The sequence below is a fragment of the Perognathus longimembris genome, chromosome 2, assembly GCF_023159225.1.
Source record: "Perognathus longimembris pacificus isolate PPM17 chromosome 2, ASM2315922v1, whole genome shotgun sequence".
Classification (NCBI taxonomy): Eukaryota; Metazoa; Chordata; class Mammalia; order Rodentia; family Heteromyidae; genus Perognathus; species Perognathus longimembris.
Window position 1 is genome coordinate 494,394 of NC_063162.1, and position 23,879 is coordinate 518,272.

General features: G+C 54.5%; 1 protein-coding gene across 1 annotated transcript in view; it reads right to left on the reverse strand.

Moving 5' to 3' along the window:
• Adgra1 (adhesion G protein-coupled receptor A1) overlaps positions 1-23,879 on the reverse strand; it is a 33,580-nt gene that overhangs the window by 4,192 nt on the left and 5,509 nt on the right. The window contains exons 2-4 of the mRNA XM_048334752.1: positions 20,681-20,808; positions 19,065-19,188; positions 15,429-15,574 (exon numbers count right to left, since the gene is read on the reverse strand). Coding sequence (XP_048190709.1) covers positions 15,429-15,574; positions 19,065-19,188; positions 20,681-20,808 — 398 coding nt within the window. The remainder of the gene's footprint in view (positions 1-15,428; positions 15,575-19,064; positions 19,189-20,680; positions 20,809-23,879) is intronic.

Consider the following 23,879-nt stretch of genomic DNA (forward strand, 5'->3'; position numbering starts at 1 on the left):
AAGCTCAATATAGACCTACCCTATGACCCAGCCATACCACTCCTAGGCATCTATCTTAAACAGCAAATCCCAAGATATCAAAAAGGCATTTGTACTTCCATGTTTATCGCGGCACAATTCACAATAGCCAAAATATGGAAACAACCCAGATGCCCCTCCACAGACAAATGGATAAAAAAAATATGGTACTTATACACAATGGAATACTACATAGCGATTAGGAATGGTGAAATATTGTTATTCGCAGGGAAATGGTCAGAACTCGAACAAATAATGTTGAGAGAGACAAGCCTAGAACACAGAAAACAAAGGGGCATGATCTCCCTGATATGACTGTTAACAAAGGGAGACGGAGAGACAGTAGAGACCAAGTCTGTGAAACCAAAAACTGCTTGTCAAATAGTATTCCCCACAGGAATGGGGCAGCAACCCAACAGTATGTAACTAAAACCAAACAATTACTCAACATATAAAGGTCAAAAATTGACCTCTCAGGGGAATACAATAGCTCAAAAGCTAGGTATGTACGTTCATATAAGACTGCTGTCGACATATGGTCTAATATCGACATTACAATTAAAGCCCTAGGCGAACTTTCTTGGGTGTGGCCACGTGGCTACTGTATATGTTCTTGATACATTCTATATAGTATATATGTCTACCTGACCTAGAGAAGAGATAGAAAAACAGGACGTAAGATATCACAAGAAATGTACACACTGCCCTACTATATAACTGTACCCTTTTTGCACAACACCTTGTCAAAAAATTTGTGCTCAATTAATAAACAAATAAAAAAAAGAAAATACTAGCCATCAGGAATGTCAGGATACTAGCCATTGAGAATACTAGCCATCAGGAATGTCAGCATACTAGTCATTGAGAATACTAGCCATCAGAATGTCAGGACACCTAGCCATTGAAAATACTAGCCATCAGAATGTGGGACACTGGGCATCAGGAATCTAGCTGTTACGGACATTGACTAGCAATACCATTTATTAGGAAGATAGTCCTGAGGGAATCAAGTCACTGAGAGTATTAGTCATTGAGGAAGCCACCTGGAAGTTTGTTTCCTTTTGCTTTCTTCAAAATACTTTCCCTTTTTTTTTTTCCTGACAGTATTGAAGATTGAGCTCAGATCCCAGTATAGCTAGACAAATGCTTTTAACACTGAGCCATGCCTCCAGCCTCCCATGACTAGTAAAAAGACTTTTTTTTGTTGTTGTTGTTGTTGCTTTGTTTTGTTTTGGTCCTGGAGCCTGAACTCTGGGCCTGGGTGCTGTCCCTGAGCCTCTTTTGCTCAAGACTAGTGCTCTACCAGTTGAGCCACAGCACCACTTCCAGCTTTTTCTGAGTAGTTTATTGGAGATAAGAGTTTCAAGGATGTTTCTGTATGGGTTGGCTTGGAACTGCAAGCCTTAGATCTCAGCCTCCTGAGCCATGGGCATTCAGCCAGAGTTGTTTCTTTCTTTCTTTTTTTCAGCTGTCATATTGTAGAGCTTGTCATGTCTGTCGGGAAGAGCCTGTGACATCTGTGGGGTGAAGGCTGCTGGGGCATCCGGGGCTGCCCTTCTCTGTGCATTTCAGGCAGAATAGCACAATTACATTCCACATAGTTTGTCAACAGATGTTCAGCAATCACCAGAAATTAATTAGAAAGAAGCCGATAAGTACATTGAAAGAGACATAAAAAAGAGGAATGAGAGAACAGAAGCCAAACCAAAACAACACAACAAGAGAGGTAGAAGGAAAAATCAGTAAAACAGAGACTTAATACAACCAAACCAAAATTAAATTAGCCTATTAATACACATCCCAGTTCAATGCAGAGAGTGTCTGCATTGATATAAGCAAGACTAAAGCTGAGTGCTGGTGGTTCACACTTGTAATTCCAGCGATCCAGGAAACAGATCTAGAGAATCACAGTTTGAAGCCAGCTAGGGCAGAAAAATCTGTGGGATTCAATTTCCAAAATGCTCAGCAAAAAGCAGGGTTGGAGGTATGGTTCAAGTGGTAGAGGATCAGCTTAGCAAGCAAGCCTGCAAGCCCTGAGCAAGCCCAACAGGCTTAGGTTCTGAGTTCAAACCCTGATAAAAAGTAAGACCCAGCTTGTGTGGTATAGGACAGTATTATTATTATTATTATTATTATTATTATTATTATTATTATTATTGGCCAGTCCTGGGGCTTGGACTCAGGGCCTGAGCACTGTCCTTGGCTTCTTTTTTGCTCAAGGATAGCACTCTGCCACTTGAGCCACAGCGCCCCTTCTGGCCATTCTCTGTATATGTGGGGTTGGGGAATCGGACCCAGGGCCTCATGTATAGGAGGCAAGCACTCTTGCCACTAGGCCATATCCCAGCCCTAGGACAGTATTATTTTTAATGCTCAGCAAAGGGTGTGGAGAGCAGATGGCTGGATGGTAAAAGATGTTAATCAACGTCTACCTCTGAACTCAGGCTTGGCCCAGTACTGGCAGATCAAGCAGGCTTTTGAACAGAGAAAAGAGGGAACAAACAGTACAAGAAATGTACCCAAGACCTAACATATGAAACTGTAACCTCTCTGAACATCACTTTGACAATAAATAAGAAAAAAAAGAGAGTTTTCCCAATGCTTTCGGCATTTGCCATAGCCAATTCTGAAATCGTAGTTGATGATTTTAAGACCCCTCTTCTTAGCAAGTGGTAGATCCAGAACTCAGTAAAGAGGGTGAGAATAAGTGTTAGCTGACTGACTGGCTGACTGATTGCTCTCTGGCACACCCTAACAGCAGAGGTCCTGGCCCACTTCTCCTCCAGTGCATGAGGCCTCTTCACATGACAGATGGTAGGGGAGGCCATGAAGTGAGTCTCTAAAGATTCCAAGGTCTGGAAACCAGATACGGAGTCTCCGCTAGCCACAATGAAATGAGAAATTAATAGCAATAAGATAATTATGAAAGCCACAAATCTTTACAGACCTAAAACACACTTGTAAACAATCCATGGGCCAAGGAAGAAACTGCAAAAAAATAGAATAATGAGGAGAATACCACATACCCAAATTTCTAGTATGTAGGTAAAGCAGGATTTAGAGGGGCATTTGCAGATTTAAAGGCTTATATTAGAAAAAAAGAAAGATCTAAAATTCAACGACTGAAGATTTTACCTTAACGATGTAGACAAACAGAAGATCAAAGTAGATTCAAAGTAACCAGAGGATGGAAAAACAACCCAACAACTATCAATATCTAGTCAGAAAGAGATGAATTAAGAATTGAGAGTAAAAAAAAGATGATGCACCATGGACACTGGAAGAAGTGTATGTGTATATAAGAAATAATCACAGGCTGGGAAGGTCTTGGCTTAGTGGTAGAGTGCTTGCCTTGCATTCAGCCCTGGGTTTGATTCTTCAGCAGTGGCGCCATGGCTCAAGTGGTAGAGTGCTAGCCTTAAGCAAAAAGAAGCCAGGGACAGTCAGTGCTCAGGCCCTGAGTTCAAGCCCCAGGACTGACCAAAAAATTGAGAAATTTATTCTAAAATTGACATTGGAATATAAATGACTTGGACTATTTACAGCCATCTTCAAGGACACATATTATCAAGTCCCTATGTCCTCGGGTAAGGACTTAATAATTGACAAAAGCAGAGCAAAGACACAGAGCCACACAGGAGTGACCCAGGATAGACCCACAGCTACACAGGAGAGGAGAGGTCCAGGTTAGGCCCACAGACACGGTTTAGGTCCAGGTTTAGCCTTAGACACAGGAGAGGTCCAGGTTAGGCCCATAGTGGCATAGTGGAATGATTTTGAGCCCATCAAACAAGGAAGTAGAGAAGGACATTTCCTTTGGTAGTAGGAGCCCAGAAATTCCACTTGGAAACTTGGTTTATCTACACTGAATACAAACCCATCCCTCAGGGTGGGGATCTGTGGCCGAGGGCCGGCTTAGCATGGGTGGGGTGGTGGGCCCTGTCTTTACCCATCCACGTCAAGTAGACCTTGAAGATGCAAACCACAAGGACCTGCAGGGAAACAGCAGACTTCACCTTGGTGTAATGACAGACATTGCCTTTGGCGCTGTGCACAAGGGTGGCGTGACAAATGAAAGCAAAACATCTACCAGCTTTTTCCACCCAGAGCACTGCAGGGAGAACACACAGGCCAGAAGTTAGAAGTCACTCCTAGAGGGTTCTGAAGGAGGAGAGACGCTCTTCATATACACAGAATTCCCTGCAGGTTTAAAAAAACCTAACAAAAAAGAGCAACATACCCAAACAGCAATGCACAGAGCATGCTCAAGGTCAGGGCTTCAGGGCCACCGAGGCAAAAGCATGGTCTTCGGGAGAGGATGCCACTTCACAGACCAGAGGTGCTAGAAGAGGAAGAGTCGTCTAGATGTTGGCAAGAGCGTGGGGTGGCTGGGCTCTCCTAGTGCATGGGCAGGGCGTGGGGTGGCTGGACTCTCCTCACTTCAGGGCAGGGCGTGGGGTGGCTGGGCTCTCCTCAGTCCAGGGCAGGGCATGGGGTGGCTGGGCTCTCCTCACTCCAGGGCAGAGTGTGGGGTGGCTGGGTTGTCCTCACTCCTGTGCAGGGCGTGGGGTGGCTGGGCTCTCCTCACTCCAGGGCAGGGCGTGGGGTGGCTGGGTTGTCCTCACTCATGGGCAGGGTATGGGGTGGCTAGGCTATCCTAGCGCATGGGCAGGGCGTGGGGTGGCTGGGCTCTCCTAGCGCATGGGCAGGGGGCAGCAGCAAAATGCAGACTCCAGTGCCACCAAATGCTCACCATAGATATTTATGCAAGAGAAGCTGAAGCATGCTCCGGGGATTGGAGCCACAAAGTTCATGGAAGTCCTCTGTGTGCAGCTGTAACAGGACACAGCCAGACTCCAGAAGTTCCTGGCACCCCTGTTAGGTCCATTCCCGGAGTGCTCCATGCAGATGCCCCCGACTTGGTTAAGTCTGCACCCAGTACCTGCAGTACCTAGGTAACTGACACACCTGGAGGCAGTTATCTCCCCCTTCCCTGAGGTCACATCCAATCCACCTGGCCAGATCACCCACTTTTCCCTGTATCATCTGGCTCAGCATGAGTCCCTGCTTTCCTTTTCTCTTTTGCTCTTTTTTTCTCCTTTGCTCTTTTTCCTTCCCCTCATACCTCCATCTTGTGCAGACTGGCAGTGTGCTTCCCCCCAATAAACTCCTTTCTGCCTAAACCATGCGGTGGGTTTCCTTTCCGACGAACCGTACACCCCCTGCAGTCCAAGTGAAGATGGCCCAGGTGTGACAGCCCCTCCCCCATTCCCAGTGGAGATGGCCCACAGGAAAGGGTGTGTCTCACACTGCAGTGTTTTCTCCCTGTTTCCAGTGCTGGGCTGCAGGGCTTCCCTCCATCTCCTGAGCCCATGAGTGGTCTTCTCTACACAAAGCTTTAAGCCAGGAAGTGCCACCAAGTGATGGGAAGGAAGCACAGAGTTGAGTGTGTGTGCATGCGTATGTGTGTGTGTGCAGGTGCATGTGTGTACATGCACATGTGTATGCCTGGGGCAGGCCCAAGAGATGCTTTCAGTTGATGGTGATGGATGGAGACAAGAAGGTCTCGTATGCTCCTGGTTACAGCCACCCTCACAGAAGACTGCCAGGACCATAGCCTGCCCAGGACCTCCAGGCCTCACAGACCACGCCTGGCTCAGCCTCAGGCAGTGCCGCCCATGGATCCTGTAGCCCAGGATGATTGCAGAATGTCTGGCGTCACCCCTCGCCCCCTTCTGCGTGAACATTCTCACAGCCCTTGATGGACAAAATGGCCAGAGAATCTCCTGACTGCTGCTTAGGTTCGCAGCCAAGTTCTTTATCGGGCATCTGCTACAGCTCCATGCGTACTTATGAGCACTGTGCCTCTCACTGTAAATAAAATTTACATCATGGGGAAAAGCCCTGTAAACACTGAACTCTGGCTTGCTGTGCGGTGCAGGGTGCGTGCGTGCGTGCGTGCGTGTGTGTGTGTGTGTGTGTGTCTTACCTTGAAAAGCAAAGAAATAAGGCAGATGGATGGACAGATGGAGAATTACGGATAGGTGGGGTGGCTGGACAGGCAGAGGGAGGAGAGGAGGGTAGAGGGCAGATGGACTGTGAGAGGCGGTGGGCAGGCAGGGTGGCCTGCAACTGGTGAATGGTGGAACTGTGGGAGGTTCTTGGCTTTCAGCTCTGTGTGCATGAGAACATTTTCATGCTGCGATGCTGAGGTGGAGAGAACGCTGCGGCCTCAGCGGAAGCAGGTCTTCTGGGAGGCTCCTTCCTCAGAGGAGGCAGAGCACACCCAGACAGCGGGACCGGCCTTTGCGCAGGGCCCAGTGTGAAGCTGGAGCAGCAGGGCAGGCACCTCAGGACAGAGCTCTGTGGGCTTGGAGGGCTGTGGGGGTCTGGATGGGGCTGGGCTCCATCACCAAGCTTCTCATATGTCCTGGCGTGGGCCATGGCAGGGGAGGAGGCTCAGCCCCTTCCCCCTTCCCTGGACTCACCAATGTCTCTCCGCCCCACCCCCGGCTGTAGGGTGCCACGTCCCTCCTGGCTCTTGTCGTCCTTGTAGTCGGGAGGGCATCTGTAAGAACCCATGTTCCCTGGGTTATGGTTCAGGTTGGACTCCTCGTTCTGACTTGCCTTGAGCTCTGGAGCCTGTATCATCTGTGCCTCCAGCTTTTCTTCTCTTGTTTGGGACCCATTTTCCCCCACAGGCCCCTGGTGCACCCATCGGACCCTGCCTGGGTTCTGCTGAGATTCTCGAGTTGCAGCCTGACAAGGAACAGTGCTTTCTCCTGGCCTCTGCCCCGCCTGTCTGCCCACGGCACCTCTGACTGGGTGGCTCCACGCTCACAGGTTCCCACCTCTGCCTTACACCCCTGCCCCTGTCCTGCACGGGCCCAGCCCTCTGATCCCTGCACACAGAAAGTCTACTTGTGGAGGCCATGTTTCCCCTGGGGAGGGGCCAGGACGGGACTCTCATCAGTGTGACTTTGGAAACTAGGAAACCCCTAATCAAGAGGCCACAGTGTCATCCTAGTGACAAGGACCACAGAGGCCGCTGGCTGGCACCTCCAGGTCGTGCCATGGGCCAGATGTGTCTTCTTCACCTGCCACTCCTCCAGCAGCTGTGCACTTTGCTCTGCCTGGCCTCTTCCTGCCCTCCCCCACCCCCCCATGCCGCTTTGCACACGTCATGGCCCTGCATACTGATACTGGGTGCCACCTTCCTGTCATCTCTCAGTCTCCCCATGGAGGGGGGCCTCAGCGGCCCTGTCCAGGGTCATGTGTCAGCAGCCACATGCCAGTGCTCAGTGAACTGAAGGGAGGTGACTAATCTCTGTCCTAAGGGGATCCTGGTCATTTTTTTTCTAGTGAAATTGGGAGCATGGAGAAGCCTGGGACTTGCCATGGGGTCTTGGTGTCATGTGACCCCTACCTCACACCACCACTCATGAGGAAGGGAGGAGTTGATTTGCCAGGAGACATTGTCGCAGAAAGTCTTGCCATTGGCGGGGTGAGGGGCCAAACTGGGGCCAGACATAAGGAGGTGTGCCCCACGACAGACACCTCTAGGCGTGTAAAGGGGAGTGGGTGGCTGCGATGCCTGGGTGGTGTGGGGAGATGCTGGCCGCACACACCAGCAGGAGAAGGGACAAGGTGGCAGGAAGCTGTCATGATTATGATGGGTGAAGGAATTTTTGCAGGTGAGCTGTGGTCAGGAGCCACCTGCTGTTGGGAAGCTGGGTGCTTCCTTCTGGGGCTTGGCTGAATCGCCTGCGGGGCTCTCCTGTTCCCTCCTGTCCTTGGTAGAGAGCCTGGGGTGCTGCTTCTGTGATGGAGAAAGTCAGGCCCCACTCCTAACCTTCAGAGGCCACGCCTCCCAGGCCTTTGCCACGTCACAGGCCCCTCCCGTCCCTGCAGGTGCCTGGCAGCAGCGCCACAGCACGGTGTGGGGCTTGCTCTACTCAAGACCAGCTATGCTGCTGACCATGGTCTCAGGACCAAGGGGAGACATCTGGTGTCCCAGGAAAGATGGAGAGAGCCTGTGGTCCCTCGATGGACAGCCTGACCTGGAGACCCTGCTATGCTCCCATCTGGGCTGCTCAGCGCTGGCCACTCTTGCCTTCCCTGTGGCTGCAGATTTTCTCTCACACCTGTGGCTCCTTCAGCACCACAGCCATCGGCCAGCCAGTGGCCAGGGAGGCCACCCTCCCTGCGTGGTTCTAGCTGTAAGCCCCCAGCTCTGGAAGGTCCTGAGTCCTCTTCCAATTTCTCCCCTATTTACGTGCAGGGACACATTCCGTCGGCAGAGGGCGCTGGAGGCCGCTGCAGGCGCCTTCCCCATCCCTTGCCACTTTTCTTGTGGCTGGGTGCCCATCAGGTCAGAGCCCTACCCGTCCTGTCCAGGAGCTGCCGAGGGGCTCTGAACCCTGCGTGCAAGCCCACCTGTCCTCAGCTGTTGGCCAGCAGATCTTGGCAGTGGTGGGCTGGGCCTCTGTGCTGGGATGGGGTTCTCAGCAGGGGAGCCCCCAGGGCTTCCTCCCCGGAGCCCCGCCGGTGCCACCGCCACGGCCACTCACATATCGCTTTATGCCACACCAAACCAACCTCAGGGAAGTGTCTGTCTTCGGAGCGCGTCAGTGCTGATGGACTCAGCCCCTGTCACATTGGCCTCTCGTGACACTGGCCCCTGGTGACATTGGCCAGAGGAAGCAACCAGCAGCCTGCACTCAGCTGACCCTGCCCATGAACTGTCTCAGTTGCATACCCTTGAACACTCACAGACATCACAGAATACGATGCACACTTGCATGTACATACATGTCAGTACCACACACATAGTCATGTGTCTGTGCTCTTGCATGCACCCACACTGTTCTCATATGCACAGTAATACACATAGCCTGTGCATGTACAACACACATGCATGTATTGCACATACTACACACACGCCCATGCACACGCCCATATCACTTGTGTTGCACTGAACTCCCGTCTTCTTGGTGCGTCAGCACAGATCTCTGAATGATACTAGGTAGAGATGCAGAGGCACGCAGCTCTCCTGCAAGACGGTCTTAGTCTCAGGCCTGATGGTGGACAGGGAGGGCCGACTCCTGCAATTGCACTCAGATGCAGTCTGTGTTCCTGGTGTGGTCAGCTCACAGAGGCTTTGCGTGGGACCCTGAGCCTGCTAGCCAGCTGTCTAGGTGGGATGTGTATGGTGTGTTGTGTTCCTGGGGGTCAGGAGATCCCAGGCTACAGATGGTCCTGGGAGTCAGGAGATCCTGGGCTACGGGTGGTCCTGGGGGTCAGGAGATCCTGGGCTACGGGTGGTCCTGGGGGTCAGGAGATCCCGGGCTACAGATGGTCCTGGGGGTCAGGAGATCCCGGGCTACAGATGGTCCTGGGAGTCAGGAGATCCTGGGCTACGGGTGGTCCTGGGGGTCAGGAGATCCCGGGCTACAGATGGTCCTGGGGGTCAGGAGATCCTGGGATACGGGTGGTCTTGGGGGTCAGGAGACACTGGGCTACAGGTGGTCCTGGGGGTCAGGAGACGCCGGGCTATGGGTGGTCCTGGGGGTCAGGAGATCCTGGGCTATGGGTGGTACTAGGAGTCATGAGAACCCTGGGCTATGGGTGGTCCTGGGGGTCAGGAGATCCCAGGCTACAGATGGTCCTGGGGGTCAGGAGATCCTGGGATACGGGTGGTCTTGGGGGTCAGGAGACACTGGGCTACAGGTGGTCCTGGGGGTCAGGAGACGCCGGGCTATGGGTGGTCCTGGGGGTCAGGAGACCCCACGCTATGGGTGGTCCTGGGAGTCATGAGAACCCTGGGCTATGGGTGGTCCTGGGGGTCAGGAGACACCGGGCTATGGGTGGTCCTGGGGGTCAGGAGACCCTGGGCTACAGGTGGTCCTGGGGTTCAGGAGACCCTGGGCTATGGTTCTGGTTCTATGTGGGTTCTTGTAAGGGAGGTGCTGGTTCTATGTGTAATCTGGGAGGTGAGTTTCTGGTTCCATGTGTCTTAGTCCTTTGCAGGCACAGTTGAACTATCTGGTAGAGTATTGGCACAAATCTCTTTAGGTGGTGGGAGTTATGTGTCCTGATCTTGACTGCAATGAGCCTGTCATGGCCTCATGGACCTGCTGTGTATATTGGGCAGGTAGCCACCACGACAGATGCAGAAGAGGTGTCCTGGAACCAGGGGAAGCCTAGGGTGGGAGTGAGGACTTGGGGGAGACCTGGGGTGGGGAGTGAGGACTCAGGGAGGCCTGGGGTGGGAGTGAGGACTTGGGGAGGCCTGGGGTGGGAGTGAGGACTTGGGGAGGCCTGGGGTGGGGAGTGAGGACTCGGGGGAGGCCTGGGGTGGGAGTGAGGACTCGGGGGAGGCCTGGGGTGGGGGTGAGGACTCGGGGAGGCCTGGGGTGGGAGTGAGGACTCGGGGAGGCCTCACCTGCAATGTGATAGATGAGTGTGCCCAGTGCTCACTGTTACTAGGTGCTGCCTCCTGGGCTGCCTCTTGCCTTCTGGTGTCCCATTCTACCCACTTTCTTGTCTTGCCTGAGGTCACCTTCTCCCCCTTTTTAGAGCTAGACTGTCCTTCTCTGATGTCACCCATCCTCAGGAAGACTGTTCCCCTGTGATGTCACTCATCCTCAGAGGAGTCTGTCCTCCTCTGTTGTCACCCATCCTCAGGGGAGTCTGTCCTCCTCTGATGTCACCCATCCTCAGGGGAGTCTGTCCTCCTCTGATGTCACCCATCCTCAGGGGAGTCTGTCCTCCTCTGATGTCACCCATCCTCAGGGGAGACTGTCCTGTGATGTCACCCATCCTCAGGAAGACTGTCATCTGATGTCACCCATCCTCAGGGAGACTGTCCTCTGATGTCACCCATCCTCAGGAAGACTGTTCTCCTGTGATGTCACCCATCCTCAGGAAGACTGTCCTCTGTTGTCACCCATCCTCAGCAGAGTCTGTCCTCCACTGATGTCACCCATCCTCAGCGGAGTCTGTCCTCCACTCTGATGTCACCCATCCTCAGCGGAGTCTGTCCTCCTCTGTTGTCACCCATCCTCAGGGGAGTCTGTCCTCCTCTGTTGTCACCCATCCTCAGCAGAGTCTGTCCTCCACTGATGTCACCCATCCTCAGCGGAGTCTGTCCTCCTCTGATGTCACCCATCCTCAGCGGAGTCTGTCCTCCTCTGTTGTCACCCATCCTCAGCAGAGTCTGTCCTCCTCTGTTGTCACCCATCCTCAGCGGAGTCTGTCCTCCTCTGTTGTCACCCATCCTCAGGGGAGTCTGTCCTCCTCTGATGTCACCCATCCTCAGGGGAGTCTGTCCTCCTCTGATGTCACCCATCCTCAGAGGAGTCTGTCCTCCTCTGTTGTCACCCATCCTCAGGGAGTCTGTCCTCCTCTGATGTCACCCATCCTCAGGGGAGACTGTCCTGTGATGTCACCCATCCTCAGGAAGACTGTCCTCTGATGTCACCCATCCTCAGGGAGACTGTCCTCTGATGTCACCCATCCTCAGGAAGACTGTTCTCCTGTGATGTCACCCATCCTCAGGAAGACTGTCCTCTGTTGTCACCCATCCTCAGCAGAGTCTGTCCTCCACTGATGTCACCCATCCTCAGCGGAGTCTGTCCTCCTCTGATGTCACCCATCCTCAGCGGAGTCTGTCCTCCTCTGATGTCACCCATCCTCAGGAAGACTGTCCTCTGATGTCACCCATCCTCAGGGGAGTCTGTCCTCCTCTGTTGTCACCCATCCTCAGGGGAGTCTGTCCTCCTCTGTTGTCACCCATCCTCAGCGGAGTCTGTCCTCCTCTGTTGTCACCCATCCTCAGCAGAGTCTGTCCTCCTCTGTTGTCACCCATCCTCAGCGGAGTCTATCCTCCTCTGTTGTCACCCATCCTCAGGGGAGTCTGTCCTCCTTTGATGTCACCCATCCTCAGGGGAGTCTGTCCTCCTCTGATGTCACCCATCCTCAGGGGAGTCTGTCCTCCTCTGTTGTCACCCATCCTCAGGGGAGTCTGTCCTCCTCTGATGTCACCCATCCTCAGGGGAGACTGTCCTGTGATGTCACCCATCCTCAGGAAGACTGTCCTCTGATGTCACCCATCCTCAGGGAGACTGTCCTCTGATGTCACCCATCCTCAGTGGAGGCCCTGGGATGTCCCTTCCCAGACCCCACCCTGCCATGTTGAGGACAGCACTGTGTCATCTGAGGCTCGAGCGTGGGTCCAGATGCCATCTTACCTATAGAGGCCTACACAGACTGAAGTCCAGGACTCAAGTCATGCTGAATGTACAGCCATGGGGCCCAAGGTACCCAGCCAGGCTCTGTGTCCTCTCTGGGGCTGCCTGGTTGAAGCCTGGTCAGGCCAGGGCCTCATGCCCTGCTACTCTAGAAGTGTGTGCTCACAGTTCCACACCCTGCTCCATTCTTCACACCCTCAAAAGGCAGGGTTCTTGCTATCACCTACTCTCTACAAGCACAGGGAATGACAAAGATACGTGTCTCATCACTGTAGCAATTATGACCTCCACAGAGACTGGCTAGATGCAGCCATGATGCCCTGCAATTGAGCCCAGGACTGCTCCATTTTGATCATGGCTAAGTCTCAGCATACTTCTAGAGACATCTTTTCTTCTTCTTCTCCATAGATACCTGCTTGTCTTTGAGAATAGTACCAAAGGCCTGGGGATGGGAGGGGAAAACTGGGAAGGAGTAAGGGGAGGGGGTGACACTGTCCAAACAGTAATGTACTCTTTACCTGACTTAGATAGCTATAACCCCTCTGTATATCACATTACATTAAGAATAAGAAACAAAACTTAAACAATAAGTACCAAAGGCAAGGGAAACCAGGAACTACTGGGATGGAGTACAAGAGAAGCAAGCTGCTCAGGACACAGCAATGCAGCTCTAAGGGAAACTCCCAGCGCAGAACATCTTCACTAAAGAAGAGGGATCTCAGGTCTACAGTCTAGTTTCAGACCACAAGAAACCAAGAAAAGGAAATACAAACTAAACCCAATGTGAGCAGAAGAAAGGGAATCGACCATAAAAACCACAGCAGAGATAATGAAATAGAGAACAGAAAAATAGAGAAACTAGATAAGCCAAAGATTGTTTCTTTAGAAAGGTCAACAACACTGGCAGACCAGAAGGAAGAGAGGAGACTAATGCTGCTCTTGAGGCATCTGCCAGTGTAGTTGAGCCAGAAGCGGAAGTGCAAAGCTGGCATGGAAGCTGTCACCTCTCCTTAGGCAAAGATGATAGATCATCAAATACACAGAAATCTTAAGAAGCAGGGACACTCTTGGACTTAATAACAGAACTCAGCAAAGCTACAGGATATATGTGATGGACATATGATTGACAGGATATAGGATTGATATATGACATATTAATCAGCTGTTTCTACACACAAGCAATGGATGTTTGAAAATAAATATTAATATAACAATCCTACTTAGAGCAAATTAAAAAGAGAAAAAAAAACAGGGGAAATGTTGTCCCAATAGTCTCCCCTCTCATAGCTTGGCATTCTCCTTTCCTAGGCAATACTAGGCCCATTTAGTAAGGGCAGTAAATAATCAGCCTCCACCTCCCTTTACCTGGAGATGGTACTCCTTTGGGGCAGCTACAACCATATAAGGCAGCAAGATCTCCTTAGAGTGATATTCAGGTCTAGGCAGCTGCAGGACTCCTTCTCTACTAATTGGGCAGCAGCCATAAATCCTAGTCCACCATGATGAAGCTCCTGGTCTACACATCCACACCGGGGTCTGAGCCTTCGAGCCGCTCCTAGCCCCAGCAGCTTATAAAGGTCACCAGACACAATAGCCGGCACTTCTCTCTTGTGAGAAGAGGTCTTGCTGGTCCTAAACCTTTTCTTTGTACCTGGATGTCTGCATGGTTTTCTGGCCAAGTCTAATTTACTCTAACAGAAAACTTGAGACCAAGAAAGCCCAAGGTTTGTGTGCTTCAAACGACACGACATTGCTGGGAGAGATGAGAGACTACAGTGGACGGAGAGATGAGGGTGCCTGTGGACAGCAGGCCACACCAGCATGGTCCTGACAGGCTGCAGCTGAGGCCTGGGCCGGCGGCCTTCGGCCCGGGGCAGTGAGGGGCGCTGGACCTGCTTCTTCCCCTTGGGCACCAGGCCTTGAGGACTTGCCCCAGGATGTAAGCTCTGCCTTCTGAATCTGTGTGCCCATGCGGCCAGCCTTACCTCGATCCAGACCCGCTTTGCCCAGGTTGGTGCCTGTGCCCAGCTTTTGCCATCTGCAGTGTTTGGGGTCCCCTTCTTAAAAAGCAGATCTCGGGCTGGGAATATGGCCCAGTGGCAAGAGTGCTCGCCTCGTATACATGAAGCTCTGGGTTCAATTCCCCAGCACCACATATATGGAAAATGGCCAGAAGTGGCGCTGTGACTCAAGCGGCAGAGCAGTAGCCTTGAGCAAAAAGAAGCCAGGGACAGTGCTCAGGCCCTGAGTCTAAGCCCAGGACTGGCCAAAAAAAAAAAGCAGATCTCATTGCTTATACAAAGGGGTTCCACTGAGATATGCTATTCATGGTTCAGTTTTGATTCAGGAGTGCAAGCAGTGAAGCTGTCGGCCTCCTGTGGCTGATGTCTGTGGCACAGGTTTTCTGCAGCCTGTCTTCTCCAAAGGGCATCCAGCATCCTGGGCAAGGTGGCTCTACTGAGGTTTGTGATGGTGTGGTCCCAGGGCCTCTCCCTGGATCTGCGTTTGGGTTGTTTCTGCACTCTTGCTATACCTAGGGCTCCCCCAGGGCCTCCATGGTCCCCCTGAGAAGGGCACAGGACTCTCAGCTGGGCCAGGGCCTCTTTGCCAATCCACGGCATTTCACCAGGCCAGGCCATGATGCCATGGGACCAGTGCTGAAGATGTAAAGGATTTGTTATTCCTGTTACCCCCTAAGAGGAGGTGTCCTCACTTCACTAAGACCAGGAAGTGAACCAAAGCCACAGCCACCCTCTCTCCATGCATGGCCATTCTAGGAGACATCGAGGGCTTCCTGCCAGCAACAGAGATGCTCAGAGGGCCGCCTGGCACAGGGCACACGTGGCAAGGCTAGCCAGCATCCAGCGGCAGATTCTGAGGGCAGAGTCCCATCCCTGCCATGCTGCTGCCAGTCTCCACATGCTGCCTCTGGGCAGGACCCTTCCCCACCCCGACCCCTGTGACACCACAGGTCTCAACCTCTGTCCCAGGACCCTGCCCACCCCACGCAGCCTCTGGGCAGCCTATGTGGGGGGATATCCTCAGGCTGAGTTCCTGGGGAGGACGTTTGCTCTCCTGGATGACATCCATGGAGGCATGTCCACGGTCAGGGGTAGCTAGGACCAGGTGGCAGAGGGGCCCATGAGCGTACTGGAATACCTGAGCAGGGGCTGCTTGGGGTACGGTGGCTGGTCTGTACCAGGGCACAGAGGGGCCTTCTTGGTCACTTGCTTGTAGATGTTCCTGGCGGTGACTCCGATCCACAGCATGGTGGATAGTGTGGAATAGTGCAGCGCAATGCCCACCTGGGAGGGGAGAATGTCAGGTAGCCGCCCCCTCAGTCGCCCGCGCCTCCCCCAGCCGCAGGCCCCTGCACAGCCTTCCTCGGCTGCAAGGGGCCGAGCCTTGCCGAGATCAGGGGGAGGACAAGGGGGGGCCAGCAAGGAGTGGCCTCCTTTGGAGGGAGTGCTGCCACCCAGGGGCCCCAGGTGGGAGGGGATGCAGCCATGCCGCGGGGACTACCCCAAGCTGTCACGGTGGCATTGCACCATGGGATGGGGTTCAGACCCCGCCCGTGCGTGTCAGTGACTCATTACTATGGAGACGGCAGCTGGAGCTGTGGCCCATCCACAGCACGTGCTGGCCAGCTAATTGTGTATTCTGAGCTCCTTCATCTCCATCTGACTCCATAAAGTGAGGCTACCTTTGAGGTAATAGGCTGGCATCTTGAAATGACAAGTAAAATATTGCTATAATTGGAGAGGACATTGATGTTTAAGGAATACAGAAATTCCTTGAACAAAGCTAACGCACACCATTATAATGATTTACCAAATCCAAGGTTCAATTTTTACTTATGAGCAAACTCTGAAATAGTTGATGAGCACTTTGAGGGATGTGGAAGGTTAAGAGTTGCTCATGGTTTCGTATAGGGTCTCTGGGGACAGCAGGCAAGTCAGCCTTTTTCCCACCTTCCCGGCTCTTGGGTGTGAAGGGGTATGGGGTGCACATCTCCAGTCTGCAGGCCTCACCCTGCCTGGCTGAGAGCGTAAGGCGCTGAAAACGCCCCGAGAGAATTCTGCATCCAAGACCGTGGGGGAAAGGGCAGCCCAGCCCTGGCATGAAGCAAGGTCTGCAGCGAGGTCCTCCCGCACAAACAACTCAGAGACTCTCCGCAGGGCTCCTGAGCCTCATCCTTGGGACACTGACCCAGGGTCTCAAGGAGCGACAAGGATGGCCAGGAGGAAAGGCATGGGGAGGGCTGGCAAGCCTTTGGGGGGAGGGTCACAGAAGTTGTACTCAAGACGTCTTCAGGAAGGCTGTGTCTCAAACACTGGCTTGGCTGGACACACAGGGAGGCTCTGGGGGGGGGGCATCTTGGCTTCCTGACAGCCCTCTGCCAGGGAGAGGAGGCAGGGCAGGGCACCGTCTCTTGCTTCAGGGTCAGTCCTGATGCACACTCATGATGAGGGACTAATGGCAGTTGTCTACTTTTGTTTATGATGTCACTTAGTACTTAAATGAGGCTCATGGCTCTCTTCCTGTTTCCATGACAACTGTCTCTTCTCTCCATTCATTCAGCTCTCTGGACCACTTCTCCTGGAGGTGCTGTCGTGATGTTGAATTTGCATTTGAGAAGAGGACAGGGAGTCCTGTGTTGAGCCGCTGGGAAGGCATCATGGGCGGCTGGTCAAGGTGGGGCACATGTCGTTTCCAGTGGACTGGATTTTAACCTGCTCCGCCTCAGGTGTCTCCCTTACAGCAGGTGGGGCAGAGTGTGGCTGGGCTGGCTGAGCTGAACCACTTCCCTCTCACCCACTAGGCTGCTGACCAGAACCAGCCTGGGCTCTGGCTGAGGGAGACCTCGGTGGTGCCTGACACTGAGCTCGCGTGCACAGGCAGGAAGCAGCTAGGTGCAGAGTTTCTCATGGACAGAGCAGCTGCCATAGGCAGGGAGCAGTTGAGTGCCAGGCACGTGTTACCGGCAGAGTGGTTGCCTCCATTTCCCTGCTCCTTTCCCCAGGAGCGCAGCATCTCCTGGTGCCTGCTGGCCACCTCCTGCTGCATTTGTTTGCTGTCACACTGCCTCACATGGAGGCTTTCTAAAGCAAGCTCAGTGGGTAGACTTCTGGCTGGCCCAGCTGTGGTAGCTGGTAGATGGGCCTGTGCCTGGCAGGTGTGTTTTCTGAGTGAGGGGTGGGTGAGTGGGGAGGGCTGCCTCTCCTGAAAAGGTAACCTGGGACTGAGAGGTGTCTGGTGGCCACCACCTTCCTTATTGTATCACCTGGGCCTGCCCGCTGTCCAGACTCCTGGGGTTGTCAGCAGGGAGTAAGCATTTCTCACAGAGGGTGCTCTCAACACTTGGAATCCTCCTAGACCTGCTCTGCCCCGCCTCCGAACACTCTGCCGGGCCGACACTGGCCTTGAATGGCAGGCAATGCTACAGATCCACCCTCCTGGGTCTGGAGATGGTGACAGCCTCCCCACAGGCACTGGGGAAGTGGTTCTGGTGCGTTCTGTGGCTGGTGGGCCCCACTCATGGAGCACTTGGTGGTAAAGTACAGACATAAAGATAACAATCCATTTGATTGCTTTTCCAATGGCTCCAGGCAGGCGTTTACAGCAGGAGAGAATGGGATTTCCTGGCCCTCGCTGGGCTGTAGTTGTTCCAGCTTGTGGAGAGGCAGTGATGGAGGAGGCTGTCTCCCCTCGTCTCCCCTCACTCAGACCTACGCTGCCAGATCGCTCTTCCAGCTCCAGCTGAGGCAGGGGGCCTGGCTTTCGGGGGCTGTGTCATTTGGTCCTTGATGTGTTGGGGCTATCTCCTGGAGCACAGGGATCTGGGGCATGGGCTCTGTATCCCAGGTGTGAACGTCTTGCTCACAAAACAGCTGGATTTGAGTTGTGCTGGGAAAGAAAGTGAAGCCATGTGGCCTGAGCCAGGCAGGCCTGAAGCCTGGGAGAAGAGAAAATGTCAGTGCGCTTGCCACCAGCTCACTCTGAGTGTCCCTTGGGGACAGCCTAATCCTAAAACCACTCGTCTGTGCTCCCTGCGTGGTGGACAGGCCGGGGGAGAGGTCAGCCCGGCTGATGACCATTGTCCTTTGTGGGGGCCATGGGCTCCCAGTGTTGCCTCGAGGCCCATCAATGGACATTTGCTGAATTTGTAGGGCCTGAGAGCTGGTGTGCACAAATTGCCTGGACCCGACTCCTTGGCCCAGAGTGCAGGCGCAGGCGTGGGCCGGGTGGAAAGGTTGTCTCTGGGGTTCCTGACAGGGGCTGGAGGTTACTAATATCAACACCCTTCCAAATCAAAGCAAGCACAGGGCACACATGCAGTGGCAGTCACTTTAACTCTCGTTTTTGTCAGTGCTGGGGGCCCTCGCTCGTGGAGAGCACAGAGCTGACAACGGGGGTTCTGCTGGGGCTGCCACAGCCTGGACAACTAGGCAGCCGCACAGGGGCAGGGGTCCTCCAGGAGTCGGCTCCTGGAGGGTCTCCAGGTCTCTGGGAGACGTGTGACCTGAGTCCACTGTTTGCTGGACAGTATCGCCTAGATCAGCCCCACAGCCTCGGAGCAAGCTGGCCCAGCAAGCTGGAAAATGAATAATCTGCTATTATCCAACGTTGGCCAACGCAGATGGGCTCCAAGGGAGGGAGGATAGAGTAGGGAACCATCCCCTTCACGCGTGGCAGTCGAGCAAACAGTGGAATATTATTTCATAAGAGAACTCACACATTTCCCCCTTGGTAAGAGGCTGAGGAGCACACTTCCGTTTTTGTCACAGAACTCACCGCCTGGCACAGGATGGGGTATTTGGTGCGGTTGATGCCGCCCGCAAACACGGCAAAGGTCACGGCAGTGTGGAAGCAGAAGTTCAGCAGCGCGTGCCTGCCTTTCCGGCTGATGCGGATGGTGCTGTGGGCGAATGGAGAGGCTGTGTGAGAACCGGAGGGCAGGGAAACGTGTGGAGACCGGAGCAGTCGTCTGAAAGTCTCCCTCTGACCCGGGGCGGGGGTAGGGGGGGCGGATGGTGGGCTGGGTCTCCTCCGTGGTTGTGGATCCCTCGGAGGAGGGCACTGCATGGAAACAGCTTGAAGCTGTTTGGCAAGTGGAGGTCTTGAGGCCCAAGCTGTGACTTGTCTACCGCCTTCCAAATGGAAATCATATCCCTGGTTCCCGGACGGGCAGATCTCAGCCGTAGCTATGCTGGTGGCCTCGCCTGGGCATTGCCTCTGCCCACCCGGCTGTCGTTGGCACTAGTATTGCTTAGCTTAGGACTTGGATTCTGTCAGGCCTTGAACATAGTGCAGCCTCCCCCTGACCCTAGCGGCTGTGGTCTGAAGGCATGTTCTCCTTCCTCACCCCACCCACCTCCTCTGCTGGAACCTAATCATCACAGGACAGAGCCTTTGGGAGTGGGATTCCTGTTCCTTCCAGTGTGGGAGGACATGGAAGCTGCCTTATATGAATGAGATCAAGTCCCCACCAGACACTGAATTTGCAGGTGCCTTGAATCTGGACTTTTAGCTTCTGGGACAGTGATGAACCAATTAATATGCTAGACTGTTGCTATTAGCTACCCATGCTCTAGCCATTTGTTGCGGTGGCCCAAAGATTCAGACAACAGATTCACCCAGCTGTGACCCTAATCACGACCTTGATGAGCTCAGGTCCCTTCCAAGCTCTGCTTGTGAGGCTGAGGCCTAAGCACTGCCCATGAGTTTCTGATTGTAAGTTTGGCCATGACCATGGCCAGGACCCCTCTTCATAGTTTCCAGTGCATTTCCAAGGGACATGCAGACACACAGCTGTCACCATGGCTCTCAGACAAAGGTGACCAAGTATAAAAGGCCTGAAGTATAAAAGGCCTGGACTCCTCTTCCTGTATAAAAGGCAGTGCTGGTGTTCTTCAGGACGTGGGCCCTTGGGGCACCTGTGCCAATGTGTGATTTATTTCACCCAGTTTGATGAGAACACTGTCTCTCTTGAGACAGCCTAACACAGGCCGCGAATGGAGGGTGTGCTTACTGCTGCTTCTGTGGGAGGTTCTGGGTGGCATGTGGAATACCCTCGAGCTACTACTCTCTGCTATCTAGAGTGGGAGGCCTCATCCTAAGAGTGAGGTCTCAGCCCTAATCCTGGCAGTGACCTGCAGGGAGGCCTGGGCCCTCGTCCCGAGAGAGTGACCTGCAGGGAGGCCTGGGCCCTCGTCCTGAGAGAGTGACCTGCAGGGAGGCCTGGGCCCTCGTCCTGAGAGACTGACCTGCAGGGAGGCCTGGGCCCTCGTCCTGAGAGTGACCGGCAGGGAGGCCTGGGCCCTCGTCCCGAGAGAGTGACCTGCAGGGAGGCCTGGGCCCTCGTCCTGAGAGAGTGACCTGCAGGGAGGCCTGGGCCATGGCAGCCTTACCTCTGGTGCACGATGTAGGTGATGATGGAGGCGAGGAGGCACAGTAGCATGACCGCAGTGCAGGCATACACCACGGGGTGCAGGAACTCCCCTGGGTACTGGGGCAGGGAGAGGACAGTCTTTAAATCCTAGAAAGGAAGCAGAGGAGACCTGTGTGGCTGGTGTGGACAGGAGTCTAAAAATGCAGCCAGGACTTCCTGAGGGTGCTTCAAGAGATTTCCTCATTTGAATGGCAATTTTCAGGTCTCTTAGGACAGGTGAGGCTAGTGAATGAGAACTCTGCTTAGTGGTCATGCATGGGGGGAGTAGATCTGCAGTGACCCACCCCCCAGGTGGCCCAGTGGTCACATGGGGGGGTCTGGCACTAGAGAGCCATTTAGGGTACGGGGATGAGGTGGACACTAGAGCCGTCTAGGGTGCATGCAGGATAAGACCACAGCACCCCATGGAGACTCCAGGCTCCCTCCACCTGGCCAGAACATGGCCCACAGTGCCCAAAGCCCTCAGAGGTGCTCCATGGTCAGGACCCCCACCCTAGCTCACCAAGGAAGGCCCCTCGGTTAGCCAAACCTGACCTGTGCACCAGCGCCAGTAGGTCTCCTCGAATCTGGCCATGCCTAGAAGGCAGCCCGTGGGCCTGGGCCAGGACCGGGTCGGGGGGTGCTGTGGGCTCTCTGAGGGGGCACTGCAGGATGCTTTGTGTCCTCAGGCTATGTCTGTCACCTGCTTCTTAGACACTGAGCCCCCCGCTCTGTGGCTGAACTCAGCTCTGGGGTGCACTTGAAGCTTGTTCCTGAGGGTTTTCTGGAAGATGCCTGCAGAGTGCATGGGGCCTCCTTGGGACACCCAGCTTTCTGGGGAGCCCACATGTTCTTCTAGCTGCTCAGACTGCGCCCTTGTGTCATGGGCTCAGCACGTTTCCACAGAAACAACTCTGGAATTCATGGGAAAGCATGCTCCTTGGTGACATCCCAATAGCTGGTGATCCATTGATTCCATTGATCCACTTCCATAGAGGTACTGATCTAGCGAATGCCCATGAGGCTGGAAAAACTGGGCCTGAGCAGTGTCCCCAGGACCTTAGTGTACCAGCCTTTCCTCAGGAGTCAGTTCTTGGCCACCTCACCACTACTACTGGCTTCAGGTCCTGTGTGTGTGTGTGTGTGTGTGTGTGTGTGTGTGTGTAAGAGACAGAGACTGAGACAGAGAGAGACAGTGGTTGACAGAGACAGAAGTCCAACACTATCTATCGTAACCCATGTTCTCCTCCTCTTTTTGCTGTATCAGAACAATTTCTTGATGGCCCCTGGACATAGGACTTTCCACTGAAGCTTAGAGGTCCTCCACATGGCCCCCTGGGCCACTGTCATGTGTGAGAACAGCTATGGCCTAGCTTCCTGCTGGGTTCAGGGTCTTGCTCTGCTGGTAGGGGGCTGGGGTGGCCATTAGAGTGCTCAGCATAGGCATCCAGAGCCATGACCTCAGCGTCACTGGTGCTGAGTTGAGGCCTGCGTTCTGTCACAGGCATTCCTGGGGCCTAAGTGGACCTTGAGTTTGGACACACCTATCTACAGGTTTTATCCGTGCAACGAGTCTCTCATGTGAGGCTACATTAGAAATCAGCACTGTGTTTGTGCCACAGGCAGAGCTACCAAATCTCTAGATCACAGTGTCAGGTGTCACAGGATGCTGCCTAGCCAGCATTACCAAACCTGGGGTCAGCACCGGGCTGGGGACACAGCCAGCATCATGCCACCTGGGGTCAGCACTGGGCTGGGGGCACAGTGATCATCACCAAACCTGGGTTCAGCACCGGGCTGGGGGCCTAGCCAGGATCACCAAACCTGGGGTCAGCACCGGGCTGGGGGCCTAGCCAGCATCACCAAACCTGAGGTCAGCACCGGGCTGGGGACACAGCCAGCATCACCAAACCTGAGGTCAGCACCAGACTGGGGACACAGCCAGCATCACCAAACCAGGGGTCAGCACCAGGCTGGGGCCAGCCAGCATCACCAAACCTGGGGTCAGCACCAGGCTGGGGACACAGCCAGCATCACCAAACCTGAGGTCAGCACCGGGCTGGGGACACAGCCAGCATCACCAAACCTGGGGTCAGCACCAGGCTGGGGACGCAGCCTGCATCACCAAACCAGGGGTCAGCACCGGGCTGGGGACACAGAGAGCATCACCAAACCTGGGGTCAGCACCGGGCTGGGGACACAGAGAGCATCACCAAACCTGGGGTCAGCACCGGGCTGGGGGCCTAGCCAGCATCACCAAACCAGGGGTCAGCACCGGGCTGGGGACGCAGCCTACATCACCAAACCAGGGGTCAGCACTGGGCTGGGGGCCTAGCCAGCATCACCAAACCAGGGGTCAGCACCGGGCTGGGGACACAGCCAGCATCACCAAACCAGGGGTCAGCACCGGGCTGGGGGCCTAGCCAGCATCACCAAACCAGGGGTCAGCACCGGGCTGGGGACACAGCCAGCATCACCAAACCAGGGGTCAGCACCGGGCTGGGGGCCTAGCCAGCATCACCAAACCAGGGGTCAGCACCGGGCTGGGGGCCTAGCCAGCATCACCAAACCAGGGGTCAGCACCGGGCTGGGGACACAGCCAGCATCACCAAACCGGGGGTCAGCACCGGGCTGGGGACACAGCCAGCATCACCAAACCAGGGGTCAGCACCGGTCTGGGGGTCTAGCAAGCATCGCCAAACCAGGGGTCAGCACCGGGCTGGGGACACAGCCTGCATCACCAAACCAGGGGTCAGCACCGGGCTGGGGACGCAGCCTACATCACCAAACCAGGGGTCAGCACTGGGCTGGGGGCCTAGCCAGCATCACCAAACCAGGGGTCAGCACCGGGCTGGGGACACAGCCAGCATCACCAAACCAGGGGTCAGCACCGGGCTGGGGACACAGCCAGCATCACCAAACCAGGGGTCAGCACCGGGCTGGGGGCCTAGCCAGCATCACCAAACCAGGGGTCAGCACCGGGCTGGGGACACAGCCAGCATCACCAAACCGGGGGTCAGCACCGGGCTGGGGACACAGCCAGCATCACCAAACCAGGGGTCAGCACCGGTCTGGGGGTCTAGCAAGCATCGCCAAACCAGGGGTCAGCACCGGGCTGGGGACACAGCCTGCATCACCAAACCAGGGGTCAGCACCGGGCTGGGGACGCAGCCTACATC